Raw genomic sequence first — 27,724 nt, 5'->3', positions numbered from 1 at the left:
CCTGTTTTCTTTGTCCCATGTTTTTAGATAACGGGTATCAATCTCAGGTGTGTTGAAGAAAAGTCCTGTTCCACATAATTAACCCATTGAGACCTGAAGCCAATTCTACATGTCTCCTAAATCTCAACAGTTTTCTGAAAAACGTATGTTTCTATATAAGTGGTGCTCAATCGTTTTCATGTCAAGGACCCCCAACATGTATATGTATGTGGCCGCGGACCCCATCAAAATATTTTGTTCCAGGGACCCCCAGAAGCAAAGATTTGAGTTAAAAAATGTTCGCTTAAAAAAAAAAATATATATATAGTCAAAGATTTGCACAGTTTTCACGATTTTTCAAAAATAGCAGATCTACAAGCTCGTAGCGCGGCACTCGGTGCCGCGCTATGAGCTTGTATATCTGCTATTTTTGAATAGCCCAAAGTGCTTTTTAGCTCAAATCTAAAAATGACACAGTTCAAGGTCTTAATCGGTTAAGCAAGTATCAGTTCTCATGTTAAAGGGAGAGGAAGAAAGATCTTTCAGGAGGTGAAACGCGTGAAATAGTGCAATGCCTTGCAATAGGCATTGTCCACATTATTAAGCAAGTATCAATTCTCATGTAATATGGAGAGGAGGAAAGATCTTTCAGGAGGTGAAAAGTGTGAAATAGTGCAAAGCCTTGCAATAGGCATGAAGCCTATTGATGTTTTTTGCGAAACTGAAAGTGAGATCATTGAACTGTTGAAAAGATGTGTGTGTGATACAGAGCACGGACGATTTCAGTCAGATAAAGGCTTATTAAAGAAAAGTTTGTGTCAGCAAATTAAAATGTTAAAGGGGCAGCAATGCAAAAATCCACAGCTGAACATCAAACGGGTATTAAAACCTACAAAAGAAACAAATCCAGGACACTCTTCAAAAAGGTGAACAAGCCTTCTACGTTAAAGCTTTTTTTTATGTTTATTTTTTATGCTTTTCCCCTTAGTTGGACCAAAGCACAGCTTTCCTGCAGCTTGGCTTCAGCAACCTTAGAAGGTCTCGGCCACTCCTCCATTTCTGCTTTCAGGTATTTAAAGCTGCCGGAGTGCCGCAGCTGCCGGTCAGTAAAACAATGCCTAAACCTAACCCTAAACTCAGTAAAACTATGCCTAAACCTAACCCTAAACTCAGTAAAACTATGCCTAAACCTAACCCTAAACTCAGTAAACCTATGCCTAAACCTATAGCTAACCCCAGTAAAATGATGCCTAAACCTAAACCGTCGTAAAAACTATGTCTAACCCTAACCTCAGTAAAACTATGCCTAAACCTAACCCTAACCTCAGTAAAACTATGCCTAACCCCAACCTCAGTAAAACTATGCCTAAACCTAACCCTAAACTCAGTAAAACTATGCCTAAACCTAACCCCAGTAAAATGATGCCTAAACCTAAACCGTAGTAAAAACTATGCCTAACCCTAACCTCGGTAAAACTATGCCTAAATCTAACCCCAACTTCAATAAAACTATGCCTAAACCTAACCTCAGGGTAGAATACAAATACAAAAAATATCCATAATCATATTGCCTGGTGGCTCAACCAGTTGGTACACATGCTCCTAGTGAGTGCAAGGACCCAGGTTCAAATCAGAGACCCCCCGTCTCGTCTCCTATGTCATCTCTATCTGGCTTTGGTTTCCCGTCTCTCTACACTGACCTATGTGAAATAAAGAACAAAAAGGGCAACAAAAAAGAAAGAAAAGAAAAGAAAAAAACCAATGCATGTGTACAATCATTTGGAACACAGTATAGAAAACGTTTTAGAGCCAAATTACAAAATGAATGAATCTCCAATTTGGCCACGCACAATTAAACTGCATCCAACATTTCATAAACACACAGTGTGTCCAGCTGGAAACGGGGCATTTTGTTTGGTTGGCAAATGACTGTGCTGAAATGGAGATGGATTGAAATGGGTTTGTTTTTATGGCAACAATAACAGGGGAGTGTCATCCCTTCTGCAAGGGATCAGCGTTTATGCCATCATTGTGATCTGGGAACGCGTACAAATCATCACGGGCTGCCAACGATAGGGCCTAAATGTTTTTACTATAAGCGTCAAGTGTCGGAACGGAGCGAAAAGCTTAAATAAAAAGGAGTCGCTCTGCTGTAAACAATCATTGGTAGGGTTTATATTTACACTCTCCATCTGTAGCGCGTCCAAATGTACAATTTAGGCGTTTAAAGGGTAATTCAGACTGCTGTGATTTTTCTCTGCAGTCAATACAGTCTCCTCATCCATTTATGCTGTCGAGCGACGGTGTCGCGTGCTGATAATAGCCGATCTACAAGCTCACAACACGTCGCAAATGCGACACGTTTCAAGCTATTTTCGGCAAGTATTAAAAAGGCTTAAAACGGTTTTGTCTCGTCACAAATCTTTATCCAAAGCGACGCAGAGAAAAAGACACCATGACCCTTGCTTAAAAAGCAACCAGGATCCCAGGTGAACATCATACCTAGAATGAGTCTTAACAACATGCTATCTAAATAACAGTCAAGCACACAGGATGTGTCAATCTGAACAACATAACCTACTGTATGTGAACAAGTAACCAACATGCATCTGCATAGTATAACTAGTAACTACCAGTGGTGGAAAAGTAACTTTTTTTTGTTGTAAAAAGTAAGTAAAGGTATCAATACTGCAATATAGAAATACTCTGTTACAAGTAAAAGTCCGGAATTAAAAATGTACTTGAGTAAAAGTACAAAAATATTGGTATCAAAATGTACGCATGTGCTTGTACCGATCTACAAGCACATACATGTGCTTGTAGATCGGCTATTTTCAAGTAGCCTATGTATAAAATAGGGCGAAAGTGGTTAATGTATGTTTTATAATATAATAATGTATATCTGCAAAGTAACTAAAGTTTTCAAATAATTGTAGTGGAGTAAAAGTACAATAATTGCCTCTGAGATGTAGTGGAGTAGAAGTAAAAGTATTGCATTTTGGAAATACTTTAGTAAAGTAGAAGTACCTCAAAATTGTACATAAGTACAGTACTCGAGTAAATGCATTCAGTTACTCTACACCACTTGTTTTTAAGCAGTGGCGTGCACAGACATTTTGAGGGGCAGGTGCTCAAGTAAATTTAACTTTTTTTTGTTTACTTGGTCTGCTCTTTTTTCCCTCTACACCTATACCTCTTTGCCAAAAATAGCAGATCTACAAGCTCACAACGCCTCGCGCTGCGTTCTCCTCAGAAAAGGGATGCTAGATTTCGAGTGGTTATGGTAAAAAGAAAAATCATACCACATAAAGATTTGGCGGACCCCCTGTAGTAACTCTGAGGACCCCCTAGGGGTCCCGAACCCCCTGTTGAAGACCCCTGTTGTAAACTGAGAAAAAAAAAACGTTTTTTTTCTTTTTTTCAAAAGGGCACTTCTGGTCAAGAGGGCAAAGGGCAGGTGCTCTAGCACCACCTAGAGTCTATCTGTGCACGTCCCTGTTTTTAAGCACCACATAACTGGAACTAACTCCCAGAAAAGTGGACGTCTGCGAATACTGTACCATGCGGGATGGGAGGGGCTAAAAAAAAAAAAAAAAAAAGAGATCAATTTCTTTCCACTTCACTGAGCATCCTCAATACTCTGTGCATTGTGCATTGTGTCTGAGTGAAGGCTAAAGGGTTAAGCCCAACCTGCTGAATGTCAAAACGCTACGGTTAAGGATTCAGCACGTTTTTCTCTCGGCGGGGTCCATTTCAAGTTTTCACCTGGTTCACGACCTTCTTTGGACGCGTGGCGGGCGAGCCAACGGAGGAGAGAGTGAACACAAACGGGTCGGGGAAACAAAACACGCAGTTTTGATTTACAGCCCAAACAAAATCCATACCTGAGGTTATGTGGGCTTGCACTTCCAAAGCATACCTGGCAGCTTTGTGTAGCTCAACGACTCCGTTTCTCCCACAAGCAGGGCGGCAGTCAGTCACACACACACCACAGTAAATCCCTCTGTGTACTCTGAAGAGTGCGACAAATGGAACCAAATGGACCCGTACGGGTCCATTTGGCTCCATTTGTCGCACTCTTCAGAGTGTGGTTAGTTGTCTGGGAGAGTTGGGCTGGAAGCCAAAAACAACAACACAGGGCGGAGTGGGGTCAAAGGCGACAGGCGCTTCGTGCCAAACCCTGCGGTGTGGGTGGGCATCAGAAGGTTGGACGGTGGTCGGCAATATGGTGGACCGACCAACCCCCACCCGCCCTCCGCTTCCCCCGCCGCGATGCTGGCGGACTGACTGCTAGGATACAGGGGCTATCGACTTATGACCTCGGCACTGGAGGTAGAATAATGGCGTACAGTATGTAAAAAAGATTCAAACTGAAAAATCGTAACCAAAACAAACCATATGAATATTTATTTCATCATTTCACACAAGAAGTTTATAACATGACTATTGACATGCAAATAACACTATGTAACATAAGAGGATTGCATTACCACGGCCAATTTGTGTTTTTACTAAGGCTCGTGAACCTGACTTGAACCTGAGGCCAAATTATTTCTGGAGTAAGTGCCTTACTCCAGACTTAGGCCATTTCCTTTGGCCTAAGTCAAAAGACTGTGTGACACGTGTGCACTAATCTCTCTAGAACACATTCTGAGCTGTGCTACTGAATCTGTCGGGAGCCATGTTGATAACCCATGCACATTGGCTACAAGTGGGCGTGCCTTCAGATCAGGAAGCAGGCCGCGCTTTACCCAATCAAATGTAGTGGGCGGGATTTACATGTGTGCGGCTCGCTTCCCACTGGAAACAAACCGAAACTCATTTAACAATAGCGGCCTCGGAGCCGAGAAAACCACGGAAAGTTAGTAACATTTTTAACGTGTTCTTTCGTCATAGAAACAAGTGGGCTTGTGACCAAAACGATCCATGTTCTTTGGGAGAAATGGTGTTAGTGTTCCGCGGGGAAATATTGTTAGTGGGAATGAAAACATAGGCACACCACCGGAAGTAGAGGGCTGAAGGCATGTCAAAACCCGGTTACCAGTGAGCTTGGGTCGGCTTAATTCTTCCGCCCAGAGTCTAATGCATAAGTGAAAAACAGCAGAGGGCGCTGTTTTTCCTTTTTATTTGTCGATCTGGTTCCCAGATTGCGTGTGCACACACAAACCAGGGACGTGCACAGATACTCTAGGTGGTGCTAGAGCACCTGCCCTTTGCCCTCTTGACCAGAAGTGCCCTTTTTTCAGTTTACAGCAGGGGTCTTCAACAGGGGGTCCGGGACCCCTAGGGGGTCCTCAGAGTTACTACAGGGGGTCCGCCAAATCTGTATGTGATTATGATTTTTCTTTTTACCATAACCACTCGAAACCTAGCATCCCTTTTCTGAGGAGAACTTTAGCCAAAAATAGCCGATCTACAAGCCCACAACGCCTCGCGCTGCGAGGCGTTGTGGGCTTGTAGATCGGCTATTTTTGGCAAAGAGGTATAGGTGTAGAGGGAAAAAAGAGCAGACCAAGTAAACAAAAAAAAGTATAATTTACTTGAGCACCTGCCCCTCAAAATGTCTGTGCACGCCACTGACACAAACAAACACACACACACACACACACAGATTCTGTCTCTCTTTGTGCACATCACTCCTAAAGCATGCAGATGATAAATGTTCAACGCTGGGCACAGACAAACGGGGCAAATCTGGGGAGACAAACAGGGTGGAGTACGACCCAAGGAAGTGACCTCGGTCCTCGACCTTTTGTTTTTTTAAAGCCAGGGGGTGAGCGACTCACCAGCCAGGAGGAAGGTGATAAGGCAGGTCTCTTTGGGCATGTAGAGCTTCAGTCTGGAGCCGCTGAACACATATTCTACCACCGCTTCTGAACGACCGGCTCTCTGAAGGAAAGGCAGGAACTGCTTGGCCTTCTGTGTGTCCTGATGGAGAGAGAAAGAGAGAGAGAGAGTGTGTGTGAGAGAGGCAGTGGTGTAAAGTAACTAAGTACATTTACTCTGTAAGTACTGTACTTCAGTACAATTTTGAGGTACTTTTACTTCTACTCCACTACATCTCGGAGAGAAATATTCTACAGTTACTCCACTACGATTATTTGAAAACTTTAGTTACTAGCTACTTTGCAGATATAAATGATGACTTTACAAAAACACACATTAACCACTTTAGCCTTATTTTATACCTAGGCTATTTGAAAAGAGCCGATCTACAAGCTCACAACGCGTCGCATCGCGACGCGTTGTGAGCTTGTAGATCGGCTCTTTTCAAACATTTTAGTAGTTTTACTATAGGTACTTTAAGTATATTTTGATACCAATACTTTTGTACTTTTAATCAAGTATATTTGTAATTCCGGACTTTTACTTGTAATGGAGTACCCCTACATTGCAGTATTGATAATTTTACTTAAGTAAAACATTTGAGTACTTTTCCCAACACTGGAGAGAGGTAAACAGAGAGTGAGAGAGTGGTAGACACAGACAGAGAGACAGACAGACAGACAGAGCCACAGAGAGATGATGATGAGTTGGGGGAGGGACAGGCCCACAGAGAAAGGGAGAGAGGGGACGGGAAGTTCAAACTGAATAGGATTGAATGAGACACCAATTTGTCAGCTGTCAGGTGTTACGGGTATTCTAAAAAGGGAAAATTAAGACAAATGGCATTCTGTAACATGTTGATTCTTTGTGATCTTGGTGAGTTCATGCGGAGGAGTGTGGAGTTGAACAACTGTCTCCCAGAAGCCAGCAGGCAGACAACCCAACCTGACACATTGAAGTGTGACTATAATAACACTAATAATAATACCCCCATAACTCAAATGGTTACAGCCACAGTCACCCACAGTGGAGGAATGAATCGAAATAATTCATGACATATATAGAATGGAAAAACTGTATTTCTCTCTCAGAACTCAGGAAGAAAAAATATTTTAGAATTGGACCAGATGGACTGAGCACGTAAAAACCAATTCACTCAGATTTGTGTTGAATGCCAAAACAAGGTGAAAGTGTTGTATTGTTTTGTATGTCTTGTTGACCGTTTTCAAAATGTGAGTGTAATTATGTGAAGGCTTTCCCCCCCTTTTTTCTTAAAGCTGCCCTGCTGTTGCTTTTTATTTAGTTTTTTGATTGACATAAAAACCTCACTGAGAACCATCAGTGAGAACTGAAAAATAGGATTGTAAAATGTATGAATGCATGATATACATATGTGTGTGTATGCATTTATATGTGAAGAGTCTATATGATTCCATGTGTTGAATAGTTGTAACATACAGTACACTGTATTTGTGTGTAGACGATAACCAAAATAAAAACAACATTTTAACAAAGAAAAAAATACCCCATAACTCGACTCAATTTTGATTTGGCTTCTACAGCCATATGAGGTTCATTTAATACTACTGCTGCAAAAAAAATAACACAAATCCACCAGGGTGCCAGAGCAACGTCACTGCCACAACTCATCGAGTGAAAGAATGGACTCGCGCGTCATCTGTCGTAAAGCTGCCCGACGTCAAGTTATGATTCATTGGCATGAAATCTATTCAGTTCCCGGCCATCTCAAAATCATCTCCAGCCCGAGCTAATGAAGTCCGAGCCGCACTGCTCTGTGCCGTGTCTGGAATCGCTGTGCAAATCAAAACTAATTCCTTCCCTTGTTGTGTCGCCCTGCGGCCCGCTGTGTCCCTGTGTGAGGACATGGCTTAATGGCATGGTGGGGGCCGGGGTCAAAATTACAAGCAGAGCTATAAATCAATGGTTACTCAAGTGCGGCTGGCAATCTGAGGATTCATAAACTGGAGGAGAAATGATCAAAAGTGGCCTATACACACACACACACACACTCACACACACACTTTTAACTTAACCCATTAAGACCTGAGGCCGCGTCTAAAAAAATCTAAATCCTAACAATTTTTCGGAAAAAAATGTGAAAAAATAATTTTCACAATTTTTCAAAAATAGCAGATCTACAAGCTCGTAGCGCGGCACTCGGTGCCGCGCTATGAGCTTGTATATCTGCTATTTTTGAATAGCCAAAGAAATCTAATGCGTTCCAGGTCTTAATGGGTTAAATCTTTGCTTCTGGGGGTTCCGGGAAAAACATATTTTACATATCATTTTGGGTAGCCCTCGACATGAAAAAGCGTATATATTTTCTGAAGACATTTCTGCTTTGTGGGACAGAATGCAGATGAGGATGATGGAAGTAAGTAAGAGTGAAGGACAGCGATGTAAATGTCCTGAGCTGGATTCAAACCCATGACCCATGTCGGTACGCTGTGTGAACCCTTGACCACCCATCAGCAACCCCCCCCGTTCCCCGTCCCCACGTCGCTACTTGTACAGATGTGCCACTCCAAAACTTCACACGTTACTGTTCTTTCCCTGAAAGTGCCCTGAAAATGCATTTTTTTTCCTCCCTGTTCCGCCCTTTAAAATGCACTGTTTTGCCCCTGAAAAGAAGTTGTCACTACACACCCCCGTTTTTCCCTTCAACAGACATCAATATACATGAGAACAAAAGAATGTGTGTTGAAGAAGGTGTCAGACTCATTATGAGGCGAAAGGTGATTTGAAGAGGTCCTTGACCAGTTGCTCAAATTAATTCAGTGAAAATACTGTAGCAGATCTACAGTACAAGCTGTGCGATGCAACACGTGTGCTTGTAGATTATTATTTTTTTGTGCCAAATGTTTGCCTCAGAATAGGAACACTAGGGTTCTGTTCAAGTGGTTAAAAATGGAAGCAGGACGTCAGAGAACAGCAAAAAATGATTATACAACCTCTGGCAGAGTGGGGTGAGTCAGAGAGAGAGAGAGAGGGTACCAGAGGGTCCCAGCAAAGGTAGCTAATACAGCGTCACAATCATTTGAACCACCATATTTTATACTTTGGCTATTCAAAAATAGCAGATATACAAGCTCATAGCGTGGCACAAAGTGATGCGCTATGAGCTTGTGCATCTATTTTTTGGAAAATTTAGAATATTTGCGCAAATACTGGACTATATATACATATTTTTAGGTAACCATTTTTAACTCAAATCTTTGCTTCTGGGTGTCCCCTGGAACTAAATATTTTGAGATGGGGGGTCTGCCGCCAAATACATATCATTTTGGGGGTCCTTGACAGGAAAAAGTTTGAGAACATGCGATATAGCTACTGTAGTTAGGATTTAGAAGACTTTTTTTGGGGGTCTTAACCCATTAAGACCTGGAACTGTGTCATTTTTAGATTTGAGCTAAAAAGCATTATTTTACACTTTGGGCTATTCAAAAATAGCAGATATACAAGCTCGTAGCGCGGCACCGAGTGCCGCGCTACGAGCTTGTAGATCTGCTATTTTTGAAAAATCGTGAAAATGTGTGCAAATCTTTTATATATATATATATTTTTAAAGCGACATTTTTAACTCAAATCTTTGTTTCTGGGGGGGTCCCTGGAACAACATATTTTAATGGGGTCCGCGGCCAAATACATATAATTCTGGGGGTCCTTCACATGAAAAAGTTTGAGCACCACTGATATAGAAACATAAGTTTTTCAGAAAACTGTTGGGATTTAAGGAGACATGTAGAATCGGCTTCAGGTCTCAATGGGTTACAAACGGCATGGAAAATATTAGATAATCAAAAAAAACGTATACAGTATCGTGTTTTTTATTGCACTGCAGAACCAATCCAAAAGGAGGAGAGCAGAGGGAGAGCCAAAGAGGGTTGAGAGATAAGCACAGGTCTAAGTAGCACCTATACAAGCTCTCTCTCCTCTCTGCTCATCTTCATCTCCCACACTATATATACGTTTAGAAACAGCTTCAGTCTATTTGTGATCCGTGTCCCACGCATTGCACATAATCCTGCCGGGCCAAACCTCTGTGTGCTGCAGTTCAGGCTGACGCACAGTAAAGTAGCTCTGTGTGTGTGTGTGTGTGTGTGTGTGTGTGTGTGTGTGTGTGTGTGTGTGTGTGTGTGTGTGTGTGTGTGTGTGTGTGTGTGTGTGTGTGTGAGAGAGAGACGTGTACAGCTGTGAGTGGGCGTGTATCAGCGGGGGAGAAGAAAAGGATTTAAAAAAAGAAAGGAAAGAGTTAACGGAGAGGGGAGGGGGGAGGAGGCTTCTATTTCTGTCTTTTTATTACAATGCTCATTACATTAGCCTGGCCTAACCACTGGAGCCTACACACACACACACACACACACACACACACACAGTATTCTACTACCATTGTCTGCTGCCAAGACAAACTGTGTGTGTGTGTGTGTGTGTGTGTGTGTGTGTGTGTGTGTGTGTGTGTGTGTGTGTGTGTGTGCGCGTGTGTGTTTTCCTGACTTGCAGTATTCATATTGTATGCTACTAGAGGTGCGGGTCGCTATGCGACCCTTCCGTCTAGTCGCTGGCGCGAGGCTCTCGTGAAGTGGGCTGTAGATGTTTTGGAGACGCAAACCAAAAGCGAGAGCAACAGTGTTTCCAGACGCAAACCGAAAACGAAAGCAAAATGAGAGACGGACACATTTCACCCGTTCATCCATCTATGTATTCACACAGGCTCTTGCAGGAGCAGAATGTGCGGCACAGATTGATGAAGCAGCACGCTCAGCCCAGCGAGACGGTGCGCGCTGCGTTCAACCCTCCCAAAGAGTCAGACAGACAGTATTTGGATGGGGGGCGGGGCTGCCGGGGTTGCCATGTCCAGGAGTTGTAAGCTTGAAGTGGCGTGTAATTGGTTGGTGAAAGTGCGGCGACGCATGCGCAGTGCGCAGGGCGGTGTTTTTGCATCAAGCTGGTTGCTTGTTACTCGCGCGCAATCTGGCAACAGTGATGGAACTTACACTCCGGCAAACATTCGACAGTGGATTCAAATTGTAAGGTAGATGAATTTGTAGCATTTGTAGAAATATTGCGCCTCAAATGACATTTTTTTAAAGTTAGTGTATGTATTTGGCCCTTCGTCCTATCCACGTCACTCTGACTCGGATATAACTATAAACAAACCCGATATGCCCATATATAGGCAGGGGACCACGGCCACGTTACTATACTCTGTGACTCAGATGTAACCATAAAACAATATGCCCATATACAGGCGTATATGGAGCTCCGGTTGCCCAGAGCCACATATCGGACTATGCCCATATATGCCCATACTGTATATAGTCGCATATAGGACCGAACGACTTCAAACTCGGTGTGCACATCAGCAAGGACTCAAGGGAGTGGGATGCCCGCCGTCGAGTTGTTCGGATAGGCGGTTGACCACAATCCGTCATATATGTCCATATATATAGGCATGGATATCCAGTTGTCCAGATCCACCGATCCAACCGATATGCCCATATATGGGCACACCAATATATGGGCATATACTAATGACATCAGGGATCTTCATATAGGGCACAAACGGACTGAACGGTTAAGATATAAAATCTAATATATCTATCTATCTATCTATCTATCTATCTATATATACAATTTGAATCCTGCGCCATGTCGGTTGTCTGTATGTACGAACGTTGTATGTGGCCAGTGTGACGTAATCTGACATCACGCCAGTGTGACGTAATCTGACATCACGATGAGACGGTGCATCACTCCGAATATGGACACAACGCCAGTGTGACGTAATCTCACGACAGCATGACATCACGCATGACATCACATCCTACCTATAAATTCTAGGATGCCGTCAGATCGCACCAGTTCGACGGCTTCCATAGTGGGTTTTGGTCATTGGAGAGGTGATGCACGTCACCTCTTTCTGAAGTGGGTACTTTCAAAGCCTGCCGTGGATTTAGGAGAGCACAAAACTCTCTCTCACACTGTGAGGTGCCTGTAAGGTGGCACTGCAAAGTGAACGACGCGTCACGCTAGACGTTCGGGCCGCATAGCGGCCCGAACTTCTAGTATATATATATACACATTTCTAAACCCAAAACCCCAAAGAAAACCCTGCCACTGTGTGGGACTAAACACAAAAACAACATATCAATGTCACTAACAAGACACGCCACAACGTGCAGAATTACTACGCGCAGTCTGTAGGCCACTTCATACTGCTCAGCACACATCTGCCCCCTCGCAGCATAATTAATTGCGGCCAACACAAACTCACAACATTACAGTCGGCCATGTTGTTCCTTAGCGTCATCGCCGACCACCGCCCAACGAGACCCAAGTGAGGTCAGACAACACACTCCATATTTGGGCATAGCTCCATTGGGAACATCTCCTATTATGGCTTTATATATTATAGAGACCAACAAACACAAAGCACTGCGCAGCGGCTAGGGGGGAGGGGCGCGCAGCGCCCCGACCCTCTAGTGTAAAACAAAACAAAAACAAAAAAAATGCAGCCCACTGCAGTGTTCTCAGGGGCCAACTGTTCCGTTTACCGAGGATGCACGTTATATTGTTAAGTATAAAGATGGCGGTGCATTCCAACGTCTGCTTCAAATATCTTTACCAGTAAGTGTGCTAACTGTATTGACATTTTCAACCAGAAAATTGGTCAGGCCTTTTAACAGTTCCCAGCACAATCAATCTGCTGACATCACTGGACACTCAATCTGTATTGTGAAAACACCAATAATCATCCGGACAGGAATCTAATACTACTCACCTGCGATATAAGCCCTTAATATCCTTAATCTACAGTTATGGATCTAATCTAGACCATAACAATATGGCGTGCACTCATATATAGTGCATGATACTGTACAGGGCACTCAAATATAGTGCCAAAGTGCACCTGGTACATTGTCCTGTATGTTCACTGGTGGGTTCATTACTGTAGTAGTCCTGGAATCCTGTGTACAGCATTGGAATGCCGACTTGTCACTGTGCCAAGCGCTGCAGCAAATTCCCCTTTAGCCCTGGACCACCTATACGTTGTTATACCTTTCAGTCCAGGAATACCTGTGTAACATACGCTGTTGCTACATAGCGACATTTGTTTTGGGTGGAAATGTTTGGATGGCATTTTTAGAATCGGCCTCAGGTCTCTAAATGGGTTAAAACCTATACTTAGTTGACTTGAGTCCGCCATGGCTGTATACTAGGGCCCCTCTCCTGTTTTCTCCTTGTTTATTTATTTATTTATTTATTTATTTATTTTAATATCGATTTTTTTAAAATTAATAACGATTATTTATCGCGGGATAAAGTATTGCGATATATCGATATATCATCCCACCCCTAACTAATATCACACACTTTGCCAAAAATAGCAAATGTAAAAGCTCAAAACGCAACGTGTACATTTGCTATTTTCGTTGAATGTTCACCCCAGAATAGGGTCGCTAAGGTTCCAGTGGTTAATGGGAGATTGTGTCTCTGAATACACACCCAATCGGTCCGAAACCATGGTCACACTGACTGTCCCTAGACCAGTGGTTTTCAACCAGTGGTCCTTGAGGGGGTTCCAGGGGGTCCCCAGCCTAATTAAAGGACAACTTTGTTTTTTTACAACCAAGGTTTATATTTTAGCTTGTAATTAAAGTAAATAAAAGATGAGTGTTATTTTTTTTTCATTTACTGCTTTCTATAGTTTTAGCAATTTTCATGATATTTTTTACAGTGTGCGGGGGCATTCTGTCCGGTGGCTAAATATGCCTTTTTTACACAATAAAAAAGTCCTGTGGTCTTTGATGGCCAGATGTGAGTTATTGGGGGCTAGAAGAGCTACTGTAAATAATAATAAAGAAAACGGCAGGTTATTATGTAAAAAAATACATATTTAGCCACCGGAAGAATGCCCCCGCCCACTGTAAAAAAAAGACAGCGAAAATTGCTAAAACTATAGAAATCAGTAAAAAAAAAAGTTTTAACACTCATCTTTTATTTACTTTAATTACAATCTAAAACATAAACCTTGGTTGTAAAAAAACAAAGTTGTCCTTTAATAGTTAGGACCCAAATGGACCCTTATGTGTCTGTAACTCTGAGAGTGTACAAATGGAACCAAATGGACCCGTTAGGGTCCATTTGGTTCCATTTGTACACTCTCAAGAGTTAAATGGACACTAATGATGATGATACAGTGTAGATCAAGACCCGCAAGAAATCAAAATGGTTGAGTCCCTGGCATATCTTTTCAAATGGGGGTCCGTGGGCTAATTATGTGTCAATTTGGGGGTCCTTGACACGAAAAAGGTTGAAAACCACTGCCCTAGACTATTTTATAATAGAATAACGCGTGTGACATGGCGTCTGATGGGAAGTAACACCCCCGCATGCAGTATGTGTATCTTTGCATTGTCAAACAAAGTACGTCAGTCCGGGCTCTGACCTTCCCTCTCTCTGAAACCACTCACCCAGGTCGTTGCTGCTTCTACAATATGTTGTTAGTCAATTTACTGGGTTAAACCAGGCGTTTTTATGTTTATCAAACACGGCAGCCCCTCTCATAGACCTGCTCAGTCAGCACATCAATTCCTCGGCTATAATTAATTTTACAGGGTCATTTATCCTTCCTGCTGGCACATAAAGACATTGGGAGGTGGCAATGACGATGATGTGGAAAATGAACAGCTAACCTCTGTGTCCCATAAATGACGGTGGAAGCTAGTCTACGATAGCCCATAGGGCCACAACGTAGCCTTATGGCCGTCCAATAAGAAGTCTGCTCTACGCCGCATTCCAAAACGGCAGCAGGCGCCCTCTGGTTTACTTTCCCCCAAATGCCTCTCTTGTGTTGTAGAGCCAGACCGATCAGTCTAGCTGATAAATGGGCCATTATTTGAAAGTCAAACTGTGTCGCAGTGTTGTGTGTGAGCTTGTAGATCGTCTGTTTAAAAAAGGAAAATCAAACAGACCTTAAAAGCAGTAGTTCGCCCAAAAAAATACTTATTTTCTATCAATTACGCAACCCAAGAAGCCTTGAATTCATGGATTTGTTTATTTGTTTTTGTCGCATTCCTAAGCCAATAATTTGATGACCGGGTGCATTTACGGTAGGAGACACAAAGAGTCTACTTTGCGTCTCCTACCGGATACATTAGCCGGTAGGAGACGGTAATCCAATTATTGGCTTAGGAATGCGACAAAAACAAAGAAAAATCCAACCTTCATGGGGTATGCAATTGATAGAAAATAAGTCATTTTTTTGGGTGAACTACTCCTTTAAGTGGTTAAATAATATGAAGTCTACGTAAATGTTCTTAAATAGTTAATCAAATCAAAGTTTCGTCAAATTATCACAAAATAGCGGTCAAAACATCAGTAATTGGTGGTCTTGGGTTATCCAAAATCTGGATCGGACCAAAATAAATCTGACATCGGTCGGGCTCCACTCTGTTGCTGTATGCTCAGATGGTTTGCACCGACCGAGTGCATGAGTGAGACCCATACGGAGGATGTCGTTAATGTCCCTGTAATCTAAACGTGATCGAACTGCAGTGAAAGGAGGAGCGGTTCGTCAACATCTTGTTGAAACAGATCAGTGCACCTTGTGTCGGGGAGGGGAAACAAGCTTGAGGCGGTTACACCGACACAGCACTTTCTGAGACTGCTCTGGATGGGATAAACACCTGACAAGGTCTGATGCTGATAACATTATTTTTTTTTGGAGGGCAAATTAACCACATGATCCCTAGTAGTGGTGTAAAGTAACAAAGTACATTTACTCAAGTACTGTACTTAACCCATTAAGACCTGGAACTGTGTCATTTTTAGATTTGAGCTAAAAAAAAAAAATTACACTTTGGGCTATTCAAAAATAGCAGATATACAAGCTCATAGCGCGGCACCGAGTGCCGCGCTACGAGCTTGTAGATCTGCTATTTTTGAAAAATCGTGAAAATGTGTGAAAATCTTTGAATATATATATATTTAAAGCGAACATTTTTAACTCAAATCTTTGCTTCTGGGGGTCCCTGGAACAACATATATTGATGGGGGTCCGCGGCCAAATACATATAATTTTGGGGGTCCTTGACATAAAAAGGATTGAGAACCACTGATATAGAAACATACATTTTAAGAAAACTGTTCAGATTTATGAGACTATTTATCTAGAATCGGCTTCAGGTCTCAATGGGTTAAGTACAATTTTGAGGTACTTTTACTTTACTGGAGTATTTCCAATTTTCTCCCCTACAATTATTTTAAAGGCTTAGTAACTAGTTACTTTGTAGATTTAGATTTTATTAAAAAACATGCATTAACCACTTTAGCCATATACTTTAGCCATTTGAAAATAGCCGATCTACAAGCTCACAGCGTGTCGCATGAGTTTATAGATCAGCTATGTTCAAAAGATGTGTATGCATATTGAACTTGTGAAATGGGACAGTCTGCATAATGAGTACATAATGAGTACTTTTGGTACTTTCAGTACATTTTGATGCCAATACTTTTGTACTTTTACTCAAGTAAATTTTGACTTTTACTTGTAACTAAGTATTTCTAGATTGTGGTAATGATACTTTTACTCGAGTAAAACATTTTTGTACTTTTTCCACCACTACAAATTAACCACATGATCCCTAGCGACCCTATTCTGGGGCAAACCTTCAGAGGATATAACTGATCAGCAAGCTCACGACGCGCTGCGCACTTGTAGATCGGCTATTTTCAGTGAAGAAATTTGGCGTTGAGGTAAAAAAAAAAGGAAGGGACCTGGTGTACAGTATATACACAGACACATACGTACAGGAGATGGAGGATTCATTGGTACCAGTATTTATCCATCACCCCGTCAAACGTGCTCTAGGAGAGAGCGTAGCATCAGCCATTACTCTATTGACTTAGACACTTTATGAGCCCGCCGTTCAATCAAATTTTCATTTGGTGAGCGCTCCTAATCAAGCTTCATTAGCCCAGTGATGCCTCCATCAACACCCTGGGCCCTCGTAAATAAGTTAGGATAGGACACTTTTATTAATGGCACCGATTATTTTTAGCAGATGTTCCATTGCTTTAATATATGAGAGAGAGAGAGAGAGAGAGAGAGAGAGAGAGAGAGGGAGGGAGGGTTGTGAACGGAGGCTGGGAAGGCGTTTAGTGGCCATGTGTGAACGAGCACCTCGGGGTTCTTTGAGCAAATGAGTTCACAGTTAAAAAGATTAAAATATGTCAATGTTTCACAGAGAGGCGCTTATCCCACCGCGCATCGCTCCATCAAACACGCTCGGATATATTCCTCAGTGTGGAATGTCCTGCCCACACACACACACACACACACAAAAACAGTATGTTACACACACACACACACACACAAACCACTACACTCACAATCTACTCCTGCCCACACACACACACACACACACACAAAAACAGTATGTTACACACACACACACACACACACAAACCACTACACTCACAATCTACTCCTGCCCACACACACACACACACACACACACACAATCTACTGCATTTTAATTGGTTATATTCCCTTTGTTTTTTGTTTTCTTTTAAAATCTAATTTCTTATGTGAGAAATGTCTTGTGATATGTTTTTTAGATTTTGTGTGTAATACATTGTGGATGTAATATTATTTTTTGTAATTGTTACTGTATTCTGTCGTCTTGGGCCCAAGGAAGACTGGCTGCCTTTCAGGCAGCATATAATGGGGATCCACTCTAAATAAACAAATATATACACACACACACACACACACACACACACACACACACACACACTAACACTTACCCCAGAGATATCAGCCACTCTGTGAATAGGGACCTCCTTCTTGCTGTGCAGTCCTTTTCCATTCTTGATCGCCCTGCAATCAATCAACACACCAACCCACACACAGAGGTCAGCAATACAGTCATAGCCACATCACAACACAATGACGGACCATATCGTCGCTATCCGGCAGAAACCTTGTATCTCCTTTTTTTTGGTAATTAATTAAAGCCCTATTAACCCATTAAGACCTGAGGCCGCGTCTAAAAAAATCTAAATCCAAAAAAAAAAACGTTTTTTCAAAAATAGCAGATCTACAAGCTTGTAGCGCGGCACTCGGTCAAGGGGCAAGGCTGAGATATTTACGATGAGGCCGACAAAATGGCCAGAGTGGCGCTGTTTTACCCTGCGCCGACCTGTGAGTTCAGAAAGAATTTATTTTAGCGCAAGTGAATGGGTTTTTTGACAAACTTTAGACTAGATTTTCTTACTGTAATAAAAATTGTCATAAATTCTATATGCTTCCAGTCGCTAGTTTAAAGTCTCCTTTCAATCATCAGGATATGCGTTTTGCTAAATTATGGTTCTATTTATTATAAAATTGACGATAAAGTAGGCTATTCTCTAGGAGGGGCGGGATGATTTGATTGACACGCTACACAACCAATAGCATTCATTCCCCGCCCCCCGCTCTTGATTGACAAGTTACCCAACCAATAATGGTCTGAACTCATTCTGACGCGTATTGAAAGATGGCGGACCTACAGGTCTTGCAGCAAAGGCTTCATTTTCGGTCTGTAGAAAGCAGCGGAGGGGGTTTGTCCATCTCATTTATACAGTCTATGCACTCGGTGCCGCGCTATGAGCTTGTATATCTGCTATTTTTGAATAGCCAAAGTGACAGATGCGTTCCAGGTCTTAAAGGGTTGCGCAAAAGGCAGTACAGGAGATCAACAAGCTCAACATTTTGAACTTGTTGATCTGCCATTTTCATGTTTTTTTAAAGATTTTGATTTTCTTTCGACAATATGATGACACACGTCAGGTTGAAAGAGGTCAAGTCTGTCTTTAACCAAAGAAAAGCATTAGCAAGACCTTGTGACTGAATAATAACTACATTAGATCCATTGGAAAACATGTTTTCCCCCATTTCCTGAAAAGTAACGGTTTTGGATAGAGATGTCCGATAATATCGTCCCCACGTTATTATCAGACGACATTAACATCAAAATGTAATATCGTAAAATATCTGTATCGGTTTTTATTTATTAGTTCAACTGCTGTAGGCTTTGGTTTGTTGCATTTATGAATGCATCCAGTGGGACATCACAATAAAATAAGGCATAATGTCTTGATTGCACGACAGGAGATAAGTCATGTCGTTACCCGACATTAGTTTTGGGTGAAAAAAAGCCCGGTATATTGTTATCGGTTGATATCGGAAATTAACTAAGAGTTGGACAATGTAGAACTTTCCAGTAACAAAAGTATTGTTGTTATTCGTATTTGTGTATTGCCTTTACGAACCAAAGTTATAAATGAAGAGGTAATTGCCAGCCTATGTAGAAACATCAATTATTTAACGGTGGCGTTAGTATTGACATGTTACCAGCATATGTGGCCTTCTAGAACAGTGCTAAAGCCTGTGTTTCCGCATTTAATACAATACCCAAGTCACATGATTAATCAATAGAATGTTAAACCCACATAGTTGGACCAAACCCATATAGAGAGTATGCTCAATAACAGGACGAAGTGTTCTACGCATGCATCAGTGTTACTAGTTAACAGGGTGTTATTGCTGCCTTCGTCAGTTTCCATTGCGAGCTCCGAGAGACCGACGGTGAGATACAGTATGAGAGCGTGTTTACACAACGATAAATGTACATATTTCTGATACGTTTTATAGTTGTGTGTGTGTGTATTTCATGTCAGTAATGTGTCGTTGTGTTGGCTTGTGTTTCCCCTTTTAGGTTTATAACCTGGCCTAAAAGTGTTAGTGTGTGTTTTATTGTGTAATAAACCCAGCACAGACACGGGTATGCTAACTCGCATAGCATGTGTGATTGGTAGATAATTGTACAGACAATATTGGAAAATCGGATATCGGCAAAGAAGACAATATCAGACATCCCTAGGTTTGGATATACAAGGTTTCCACCCGACAGCGATGGTAAGCCGCTGGCCTGAACGAATAGAAGGCTTTGAGTAATGGCTACAGATAACGAACAACAAGTCATTCGCGCCGAAACCCATATACGCTTCCATGCCAGTTTCCCCTCCCTTAAATACCATTAGGGCTCTAACTGGAGGCACTGGTTGATGTGGGTAATCTATATGCTGGAGATGAGACCAGCAAATGGAGGCTAGAGAGATGTGTGCGTTAGTGGATACGACGGCGACCGGCGCTTCTGTGCGACCGCCTGAAGGCTTTGATGAGATGACGATGGCCGTGGAGGTGAAAGGAAGAGAAGCTCATGTCATCGTAGGGTCACTGGCATGGACGCCACGGTCTTTAAAATTGTGCACGTCAATGTGCCTCTTGAGTGTGTATGGGTGTGCGTGTGTGCACACGTACAAGCGTGTGTGTACATGTACGTGTGCGTGCGTGCGTGCGTGCGTGCGTGCGAGAGAGAGAGAGAGAGAGAGAGAGAGAGAGAGAGAGAGAGAGCCTGGGAGGGATGGGGGGTTCCTAGAACGCTGTAGGGCCAAAGGACTGGTGCAGCAGGAGCTAAAAATAAGACTGACATCTCTCATCATCTCTATTATGAGACCAGCAGGGACATCTAACCAGGAGAGTGTGTGTGTGTGTGTGGGGGGGGGGGGGGGGGGTGGAGAGAGCAATGGACAAAGACAGAAAGTTACGAGAAGACGGAGAAAGGAAAGCAAAAGAGCTGAGATAGAGAAAGAGACGGACAGAAATAGAAGAGAGCAGAAGAGATGGTGGAAGAGAGATAAAGAGCTGGAGAGAGCTAGAGACAGAAAGCGAGATGGGAGAGATAGTGAGAGGGAGAGAGAGAGAGAGAGAGAGGTTGAAGATATTGTGGATCACTTGTAGAGGTTTCAGGGAACATGCTGGACAGACTCCTTGCCCATATAGAGAGAGAGAGAGAAAATTAGAAAATGAGAGAGAGAAAATTAGAGAAAATTAGTGAATAATGAGAGAGAGGAAATTAGAGAAAAATAGAAAAAGTGCTCCTCGGAGCACAGGTCTCCGCCAGGTCAGGTAGGTTATTGTGGCCTCCTGGTGGCGCTATAATAGGATGGATAATGCATTTATGATTTGAGGCATTTTGTTCCAAAAATTTGTTTTGCTAAATTAGACCTGCTGGTGGCGCTATAACTGGCTACGGGTGGCATTTCTTCCTCGGCCTAGTGGGAATGTGCGTGTGAAATTTCACGGAAATCGCAAGCTGCGTTCATGATTTGAGGCATTTTGTTCAAAACGGACCAATCCTGCAAACTTCGGAAGCCAACCTTAGCCAATGAGGATGGAATATGGATCCGGGTTGATCACATGACTATAAAGATACTGTGTACCGATTTGCATGACGTTTGGATACAATCTGTAGGAGTAAATGGGTTTTGCACAAATCGGCCTCCTGGTGGCCCTACAACAGAGATAGAGAGAAGAAAGGAGAAAGAGAGAAAGATAGAAAGAAATGAAGAGACAGATGGAGTGAGAAAAGGGGATGGAGAGAAAGATAGAGAAGGCGTAAGAGGGAGGGAGGGGAGGGAGGGGAGGGAGAGAGAGAGATAATGGTCTCCAAGAAACTCCCAGGAGGCAACCAAAGATGGACTTGAGAAAAGGGAGGGTGAGGAGGTCAAAATGAGCAAGGACGAGACGAGACAAGGGGGAGCAAGGACAGAGGATAAGAAAGGAGAAGGGTACAGTCGAATGAGAAGAAAAAGAGAGCAGGGGGCCTAGCGGTAGCCCCTATAGAGAGAGTAAAGGGGGGGGGCATCTACTCTAGCTATGCCAAGCAGATCTTAATCTTTGGCAGAGTAATAAAGCCTGTACTAAATCTCTGCACCCCACCTCCCTATAATTCTATTCATAGGGTTCACGTAAAGAGAAGCTCTGATTTAGAGCCCGGCACATTGAGGGGCTGCCTGCCTGTCTGTCTGTCTGTCTGTCTGTCTAGGCAGGCACGCTTGGAAGGACCCTATACAGTTCTACGAGAGAGCAGTCAAACATGGTTTTGCAATTCAGCTCAGGGACGTGCACAGATAGACTCTAGGCGGCGCTAGAGCGCCTGCCCTTTGCCCTCTTGACCAGAAGTGCCCTTTTTTTTCCAGTTTACAGCAGGGGTCTTCAACAGGGATCCGGGACCCTTAGGGGGTCCTCAGAGTTACTACAGGGGGTCCGCCAAATCTTTATGTGATATGATTTTTCTTTTTACCATCACCACTCGAAACCTAGCATCCCTTTTCCGAGGAGAACTTTAGCCAAAAATAGCAGATCTACAAGCCCACAACGAGCTTGTAGATCGGCTATTTTTGGCAAAGAGGTATAGGTGTAGAGGGAAAAAAGAGCAGACCAAGTAAACAAAAAAAAGTATAATTCACTTGAGCACCTGCCCCTCAAAATGTCTGTGCACGCCACTGATTCAGCTTGTGTGAGAAAGCATATCGTCGTGAAAACTTGTGCCCAAAACAGTTACTTTTCAGGAAATGGAGAAAGGAATCTGTGTTCCAATAGATCCAATGTAGCTCTTGATAATACTTTTCATTGGTTTAATCTTTATAAAACCCACAGACACACTTAACCCTTTCAACCTGGCAATCAGCGTATTCAGGTTCATGTACCCAGCATTGGCCGGGTTATTGCGTGGGTGAAAATAGGCTCTCCCTCCCTCCCTCTGCCATGCTGATAGAGCTCTGCCTTTCTCTGGCCAGGTTGTTGCGTCGCAAAGTGAGCATTGGCCATATAAATGCAACATCCCCCCCGGTCCGACTGCAGTTTAGTGGTGCAACAGTTGATCAAACTAATCGATTCAATCGATTATAAAAAATCACACCCTGTGTGAAGGAAGCGGTGCCTTTGGGGCGGGCCTTAACTCATTTCAGTTTGTCCCTATTGGTGGTCTGAGTCCACTTACCAAATTTGTACTTGGTAGCATGCTGCAAACTGGAATGATGGCTGTTTAAAGCCCAGCCAATGGGCAGACAGAGGGGGCGGGGCTTAAGTAATGACAGTTAGTCCCTATTGCTGGCTTTAGCCCATGTGCAAAATTTGTACTCCATAGCATGCTGCGAACTTGAGTTATGGCTGTTTGAAGGCCAGCCAATGGGAAGGCAGAGGGGGCGGGGCTTCAGCAATTCATGCTGGTCCCTATTTGTGGTCTAAGTCCACATACCAAATGTGGACTTGGTGGCATGCTGCAAACTGGAGTTATAGCTGTTTAAAATCCCGTGCTCATCCCGTGCTCATACGGGCGCGGGGGGTCCCTGGACCCCTCTTTGATAACTTCATCAATTCATGCTCGTGCCTATTGGTGGTCTAAGTCCACATACCAAATGTGGACTTGGTGGCATGCTGCAAACTGGAGTTATAGCTGTTTAAAATCCCGTGCTCATCCCGTGCTCATACGGGCGGACGGACATAACATACGCTGGGGGTCCCTGGACCCCTCTTTGATAACTTCAGCAATTCATGCTCGTCCCTATTGGTGGTCTAAGTCCACATACCAAATTTGGACTTGGTGGCATGCTGCACACTGGAGTTATAGCTGTTTAAAATCCTGTGCTCATCCCGTGCTCGGACATAACATACGCTGGGGGTCCCTGGACCCCTCTTTGATAAGCAGTGGTACGTGTGGGCAATGAGAGGAGAGATGGCATAGGCAGTGTCCACGTCCGTGTGTGTGTGTGTGTGTGTGTGTGTGTGTGTGTGTGCGCGTGTGTTTGTATGTGTTTCTTCTTTGCCGTGCTCATCCCGGGCTCATACGGACGACGGACGGACGGACGGACGGACGGACGGACGGACGGACATACGGACAGAGTCAAACGTAGAGCGGTTGGCACCGCTAAAAAAATATCAATAATCCACGCGTTGTGAACTTGCTGATCGCCCATGTTCGCCATGTTTGTGCACCGCTGTTGTACGTCAAAGTATATAAAGCGTATAAGGCTTAAGTGGTTAATCAGACTTATCAATTTAGTTGATTCTAAAAAATCTATTGGAATATTTTCACATTGATTCGTTGATATGTAAAAAAAAAAAAAAAAAAAGACGTTATCAAAACAAACAGCTCTCAAAAGTAATCGATATAATAATTGTTAAGTAAATAATCGATAGTTGCAGCCCTACTGCGGTTAGAGGCCTGTGTTGCAAGCCTCTTCCAGTCTCTGCCCTCAGTTTACAGTTTCCTCTCTACCATCTATCTGTAAATTCCACAAATGTGTTTGTCCGTCTCTTGATTATACACAAACTAGTCCATACTCGGTAATGTGCACAGTCAAACTAAATGCAGACTTAATGGTTATGTGCTCGGTATACATAGTTTAAGTTTTAGATAGGAGTGCTGGCGATTTCATCGTGTGGTGCGTGAGACAACCCGACGTGGAATCGTCGGCACCCGCAACCATGAGAAGTTCGTGGTGATGCTGTTTGTGCTAAGCTACGTGTGCTAATAACACAACGTGGATTCAAACATTGCACGTTTCAATCTGCGCGCTAGCGCCATCCCGCTTTTAAAACGCTGTGTGTGGAGACAGGCCCCTAAATGAAAGTCCTTATGACTTTGTAGTTTGTAGCGTCTGGCTGTTCTGCCATTCTGTGTGTGTGTGTGTGTGTGTGTGTGTGTGTGTGTGTGTGTGTGTAAGCCAAGTGTAGCCAGCGGCTAGAGATCCCATAGCCTGCAGGGCTGTAACCATGACAACAGAGCATAACCGTGACAACAGGTCACATAGCCCGAACTCAGAATCTCCAGTATTTACACAAACACGCAAATAAACAGCTTAAATTTGGGGAAAGGGAAAAACGGGCTACCTCACGGTCTTCATGTGCGAATGGTCATGTGCAAGTTCAGATCATTCGCTAAACCCATTGAGGGAGAAAAATGAGGATTAGACAGACAGACAGACAATCGTTTCTTTAACCCATTAAGACCTGAGGCCGCTTCTAAACATTTTCAAAATCCTAAAAAAAAAAACGAAAAAAATATGAAAAAAATAATTTTCACGATTTTTCAAAAATAGCAGATCTACAAGCTCATAGCGCGGCACTCGGTGCCGCGCTATGAGCTTGTATATCTGCTATTTTTGAATAGCCTAAAGTGACAGAGATGCGTTCCAGGTCTTAACTCATTGAGTGCCACAATCCGTCAAATCCGTCACGTGGCCTGACGCCCAGAGCGCCACAATCCGTCAAATCCGTCATAAAAAAAAAAAAAAAAAAAAAATCAAAATAAAAGTTTTTTTTTTTTTTTTTTTGGGGGGGGGGGAAAACATGTTCAGAACCCAAGATATGATGATTTGAAGATTTGCTGCTCCATCCACTCCTTGTTTAACCTATAACTTAAAAAGGCTGTATCTTGCTTCCTAAGCCCTTTTTTTTTTACAATGAATTTTGGCTGTGGCACTCAGAGCCAAAATTCCATAAACATGAATAAAAAAGCTTGGCACTGATTGAGTTAATGGGTTAATATTCACCCGTGTGTTTTCCACTTCCTGTCGATTTGATCCAATGAAACTGGTCAGATGACCAATGATGTCCAATGAAATCGACAGGAAGTGGAAAACACACAGCCTAGGAAACGGGTGAATATAATAATACGATATGGAGATGCTGTCACAGTACTGATGTCATACATTGACCTCTGAGTACTGATAACAGGCACTGTACCAAGTACTCTGATAACGGGTAATGCACTAGGTAGTCTGGGTACTGTTCATCTTATAGACATGAAAACAAGATGGGGCCTAGTTCATCAGTCATGCTTATGTTTCCAGCATAGCATAATGTTAGGTGTGATTATAAATGCTATTGTTATGCTTTGGTTTATAAAAAAAAAAAACTTTGGCTATTCAAAAATAGCAGATATACAAGCTCATAGCGCGGCACCGAGTGCCGCGCTATGAGCTTGTAGATCTGCTATTTTTTTTTTATCGTGAAAATGTGTGCAAATCTTTGAATATATGTATTTTTAAAGCAAACATTTTAACTCAAATCTTTGCTTCTGGGGGGTCCCTGGAACAAAATATTTTGATGGGGGTCCGCGGCCAAATACATATAATTTCGGGGGTCCTTGACATGAAAAAGTTTGAGCACCACTGATATAGAAACATACGTTTTTCAGAATACTGTTGAGATTTAGGAGACATGAAGAATCAGCTTCAGGTCTCAATGGGTTAATAAATATAGACACAATGGCTAACATTTAACATACACACTGCTGCAGTGCCAGTCGTGTTCATCCCTCGCATGCGCCGTTACGAACATGGACGCTTGTAGTTTGTTACTCGCAGGCACCAATCGTCCATGGACGTTTGTAATGTAGCTTGAAATATGCATGAGCTGTTTGTTCCTGGATGTTTGAGTAAACAATCCATGAATGTCCTGAACTTGGCATTGGCGGGGGGGGAGGGATAGCAAAGTGGGCGCCTTCACCTGGGCGAGACGCGAGGTCAACAGCGTTTACATATCTTGTCCGCTCCCTATTGACTGAACACCAACATGTCGACAAGGATGTTATTCATCTGCTATTCAGAGGCCTTAGGCTAAACATTAGCAGTTCTTCAAGCCCCTCCCCCACACACACACAACAAAAAGCACCATAAAACGGTTTGGCTTTGGATGAAAATAATACTCAGCCACGTATTTAATTCTCCCCCTCTCTCCCTGAGAGCACAATTTGACATGGTTCTGTGTAGCTCGTAGGATGTAAACACTGTGTTTGTGTTCTGTGTGTCTGTGTGACTGTGTGTTTGTGTGTCTCTCACCGTGCTTCTGCAGCCAAGAGTTCATCATAGTGGGAGGACCGCTGGTCATCATCTTGTCTGTATCTGATGCAAGTGGCCAAGCCTTTACTGACCAGAGCCTCTGCTATGTTACTGCAGGAACAAACAGACAGACGACAGTGATTTAACACTGAATAGCAAGAGGAAAAATACTTCACTAGTACACAAAAGGTCACTTTAAAAGGTCACTTTAATAACCAAAGTTGTACAATGTTACATGTTAAACACATTGGGTGCCAAAACCGTATATATATGTTTTTTGAAAAAAAAATATATATTTTTTTTTTTTCCTTCACAGCACCAGGAGATATCATTTTCCGAAGATTTAGACTCCAATCCACTTCCTGGTTAACTTATGACTTCAAAAGCCTGTATCTCGGCTCCTCAAAAATGGTTAAAAATCCTGGCACTCCAGTGTACTCTGTTTTTAAAAAAAAACTGGCACCCCATGTGTTAATGGCCATCTGGTTATTTTCACACATCTTTGATGATCACAGAATTCACAAGTATTTTGCTCCAAATGTTAGTGAGACCCATCTGTACTCTGTTGGATTCTTAGCAAATTAGGCGTTGCAGTTCGTGCAACTCAAATCAAAACTTTTGTTTACGTCCCGACACATAACCTTCGGGTTCTTCCTTGCTCTGCTACAAACAACCTCCCCTCCTCACCTCCATAGAAGCCTTTTATCCAATCTGTTACATGACCCTATTAGCATGCGCTCCGGTAAGCTCTCCTACGGCACTTTTCTCCCGCGCTGCGCGCCAGCGAGCGCCAGGTCACTCTCGCCAAAAGGCAGGGAATCATGGGAAACATGGTGCGGTGACCCCGCCGCCCCACCCCGTCAACCTGGCCCCTTCTGACCCCGACTGCCCTGGGTCGCCCCTGGCAACTGTTACCCAAGGAGACCAGCGACTGGGCTGGCGTGGCACATAGGCACTGGATGGTAATTGGTTGGTCCGGCGGGCAGGCCTCGACCCGATGCGGGCGCTAGTGGGACCAATGAGGCGATGCGTATACAGACAGAAACGGCCGGGGAAGGAGAGAGGGAGACGGACAGACAGAGACCGATGAAGAAAGGACCAGTTTGCTCCAGTTGTTTTGTTGTAGGACTGCAACTATTCCATTATCGTTTTACCAAGTATT

The 27,724-nt window shown here is 43.1% G+C and overlaps 1 protein-coding gene across 1 annotated transcript in view; it reads right to left on the bottom strand.

The window, feature by feature from the left end:
* snd1 (staphylococcal nuclease and tudor domain containing 1) overlaps nucleotides 1–27,724 on the bottom strand; it is a 390,687-nt gene that overhangs the window by 280,680 nt on the left and 82,283 nt on the right. The window contains exons 13-15 of the mRNA XM_084049382.1: nucleotides 26,563–26,673; nucleotides 17,638–17,710; nucleotides 5,766–5,907 (exon numbers count right to left, since the gene is read on the bottom strand). Coding sequence (XP_083905508.1) covers nucleotides 5,766–5,907; nucleotides 17,638–17,710; nucleotides 26,563–26,673 — 326 coding nt within the window. The remainder of the gene's footprint in view (nucleotides 1–5,765; nucleotides 5,908–17,637; nucleotides 17,711–26,562; nucleotides 26,674–27,724) is intronic.

This window comes from Gymnoscopelus microlampas, assembly GCF_963454915.1.
Source record: "Gymnoscopelus microlampas genome assembly, chromosome: 23".
NCBI lineage: Eukaryota > Metazoa > Chordata > Actinopteri > Myctophiformes > Myctophidae > Gymnoscopelus > Gymnoscopelus microlampas.
The sequence above is the reverse complement of the archived record's forward strand: the minus strand, read 5'-3'. Positions and strand labels throughout refer to the sequence as shown.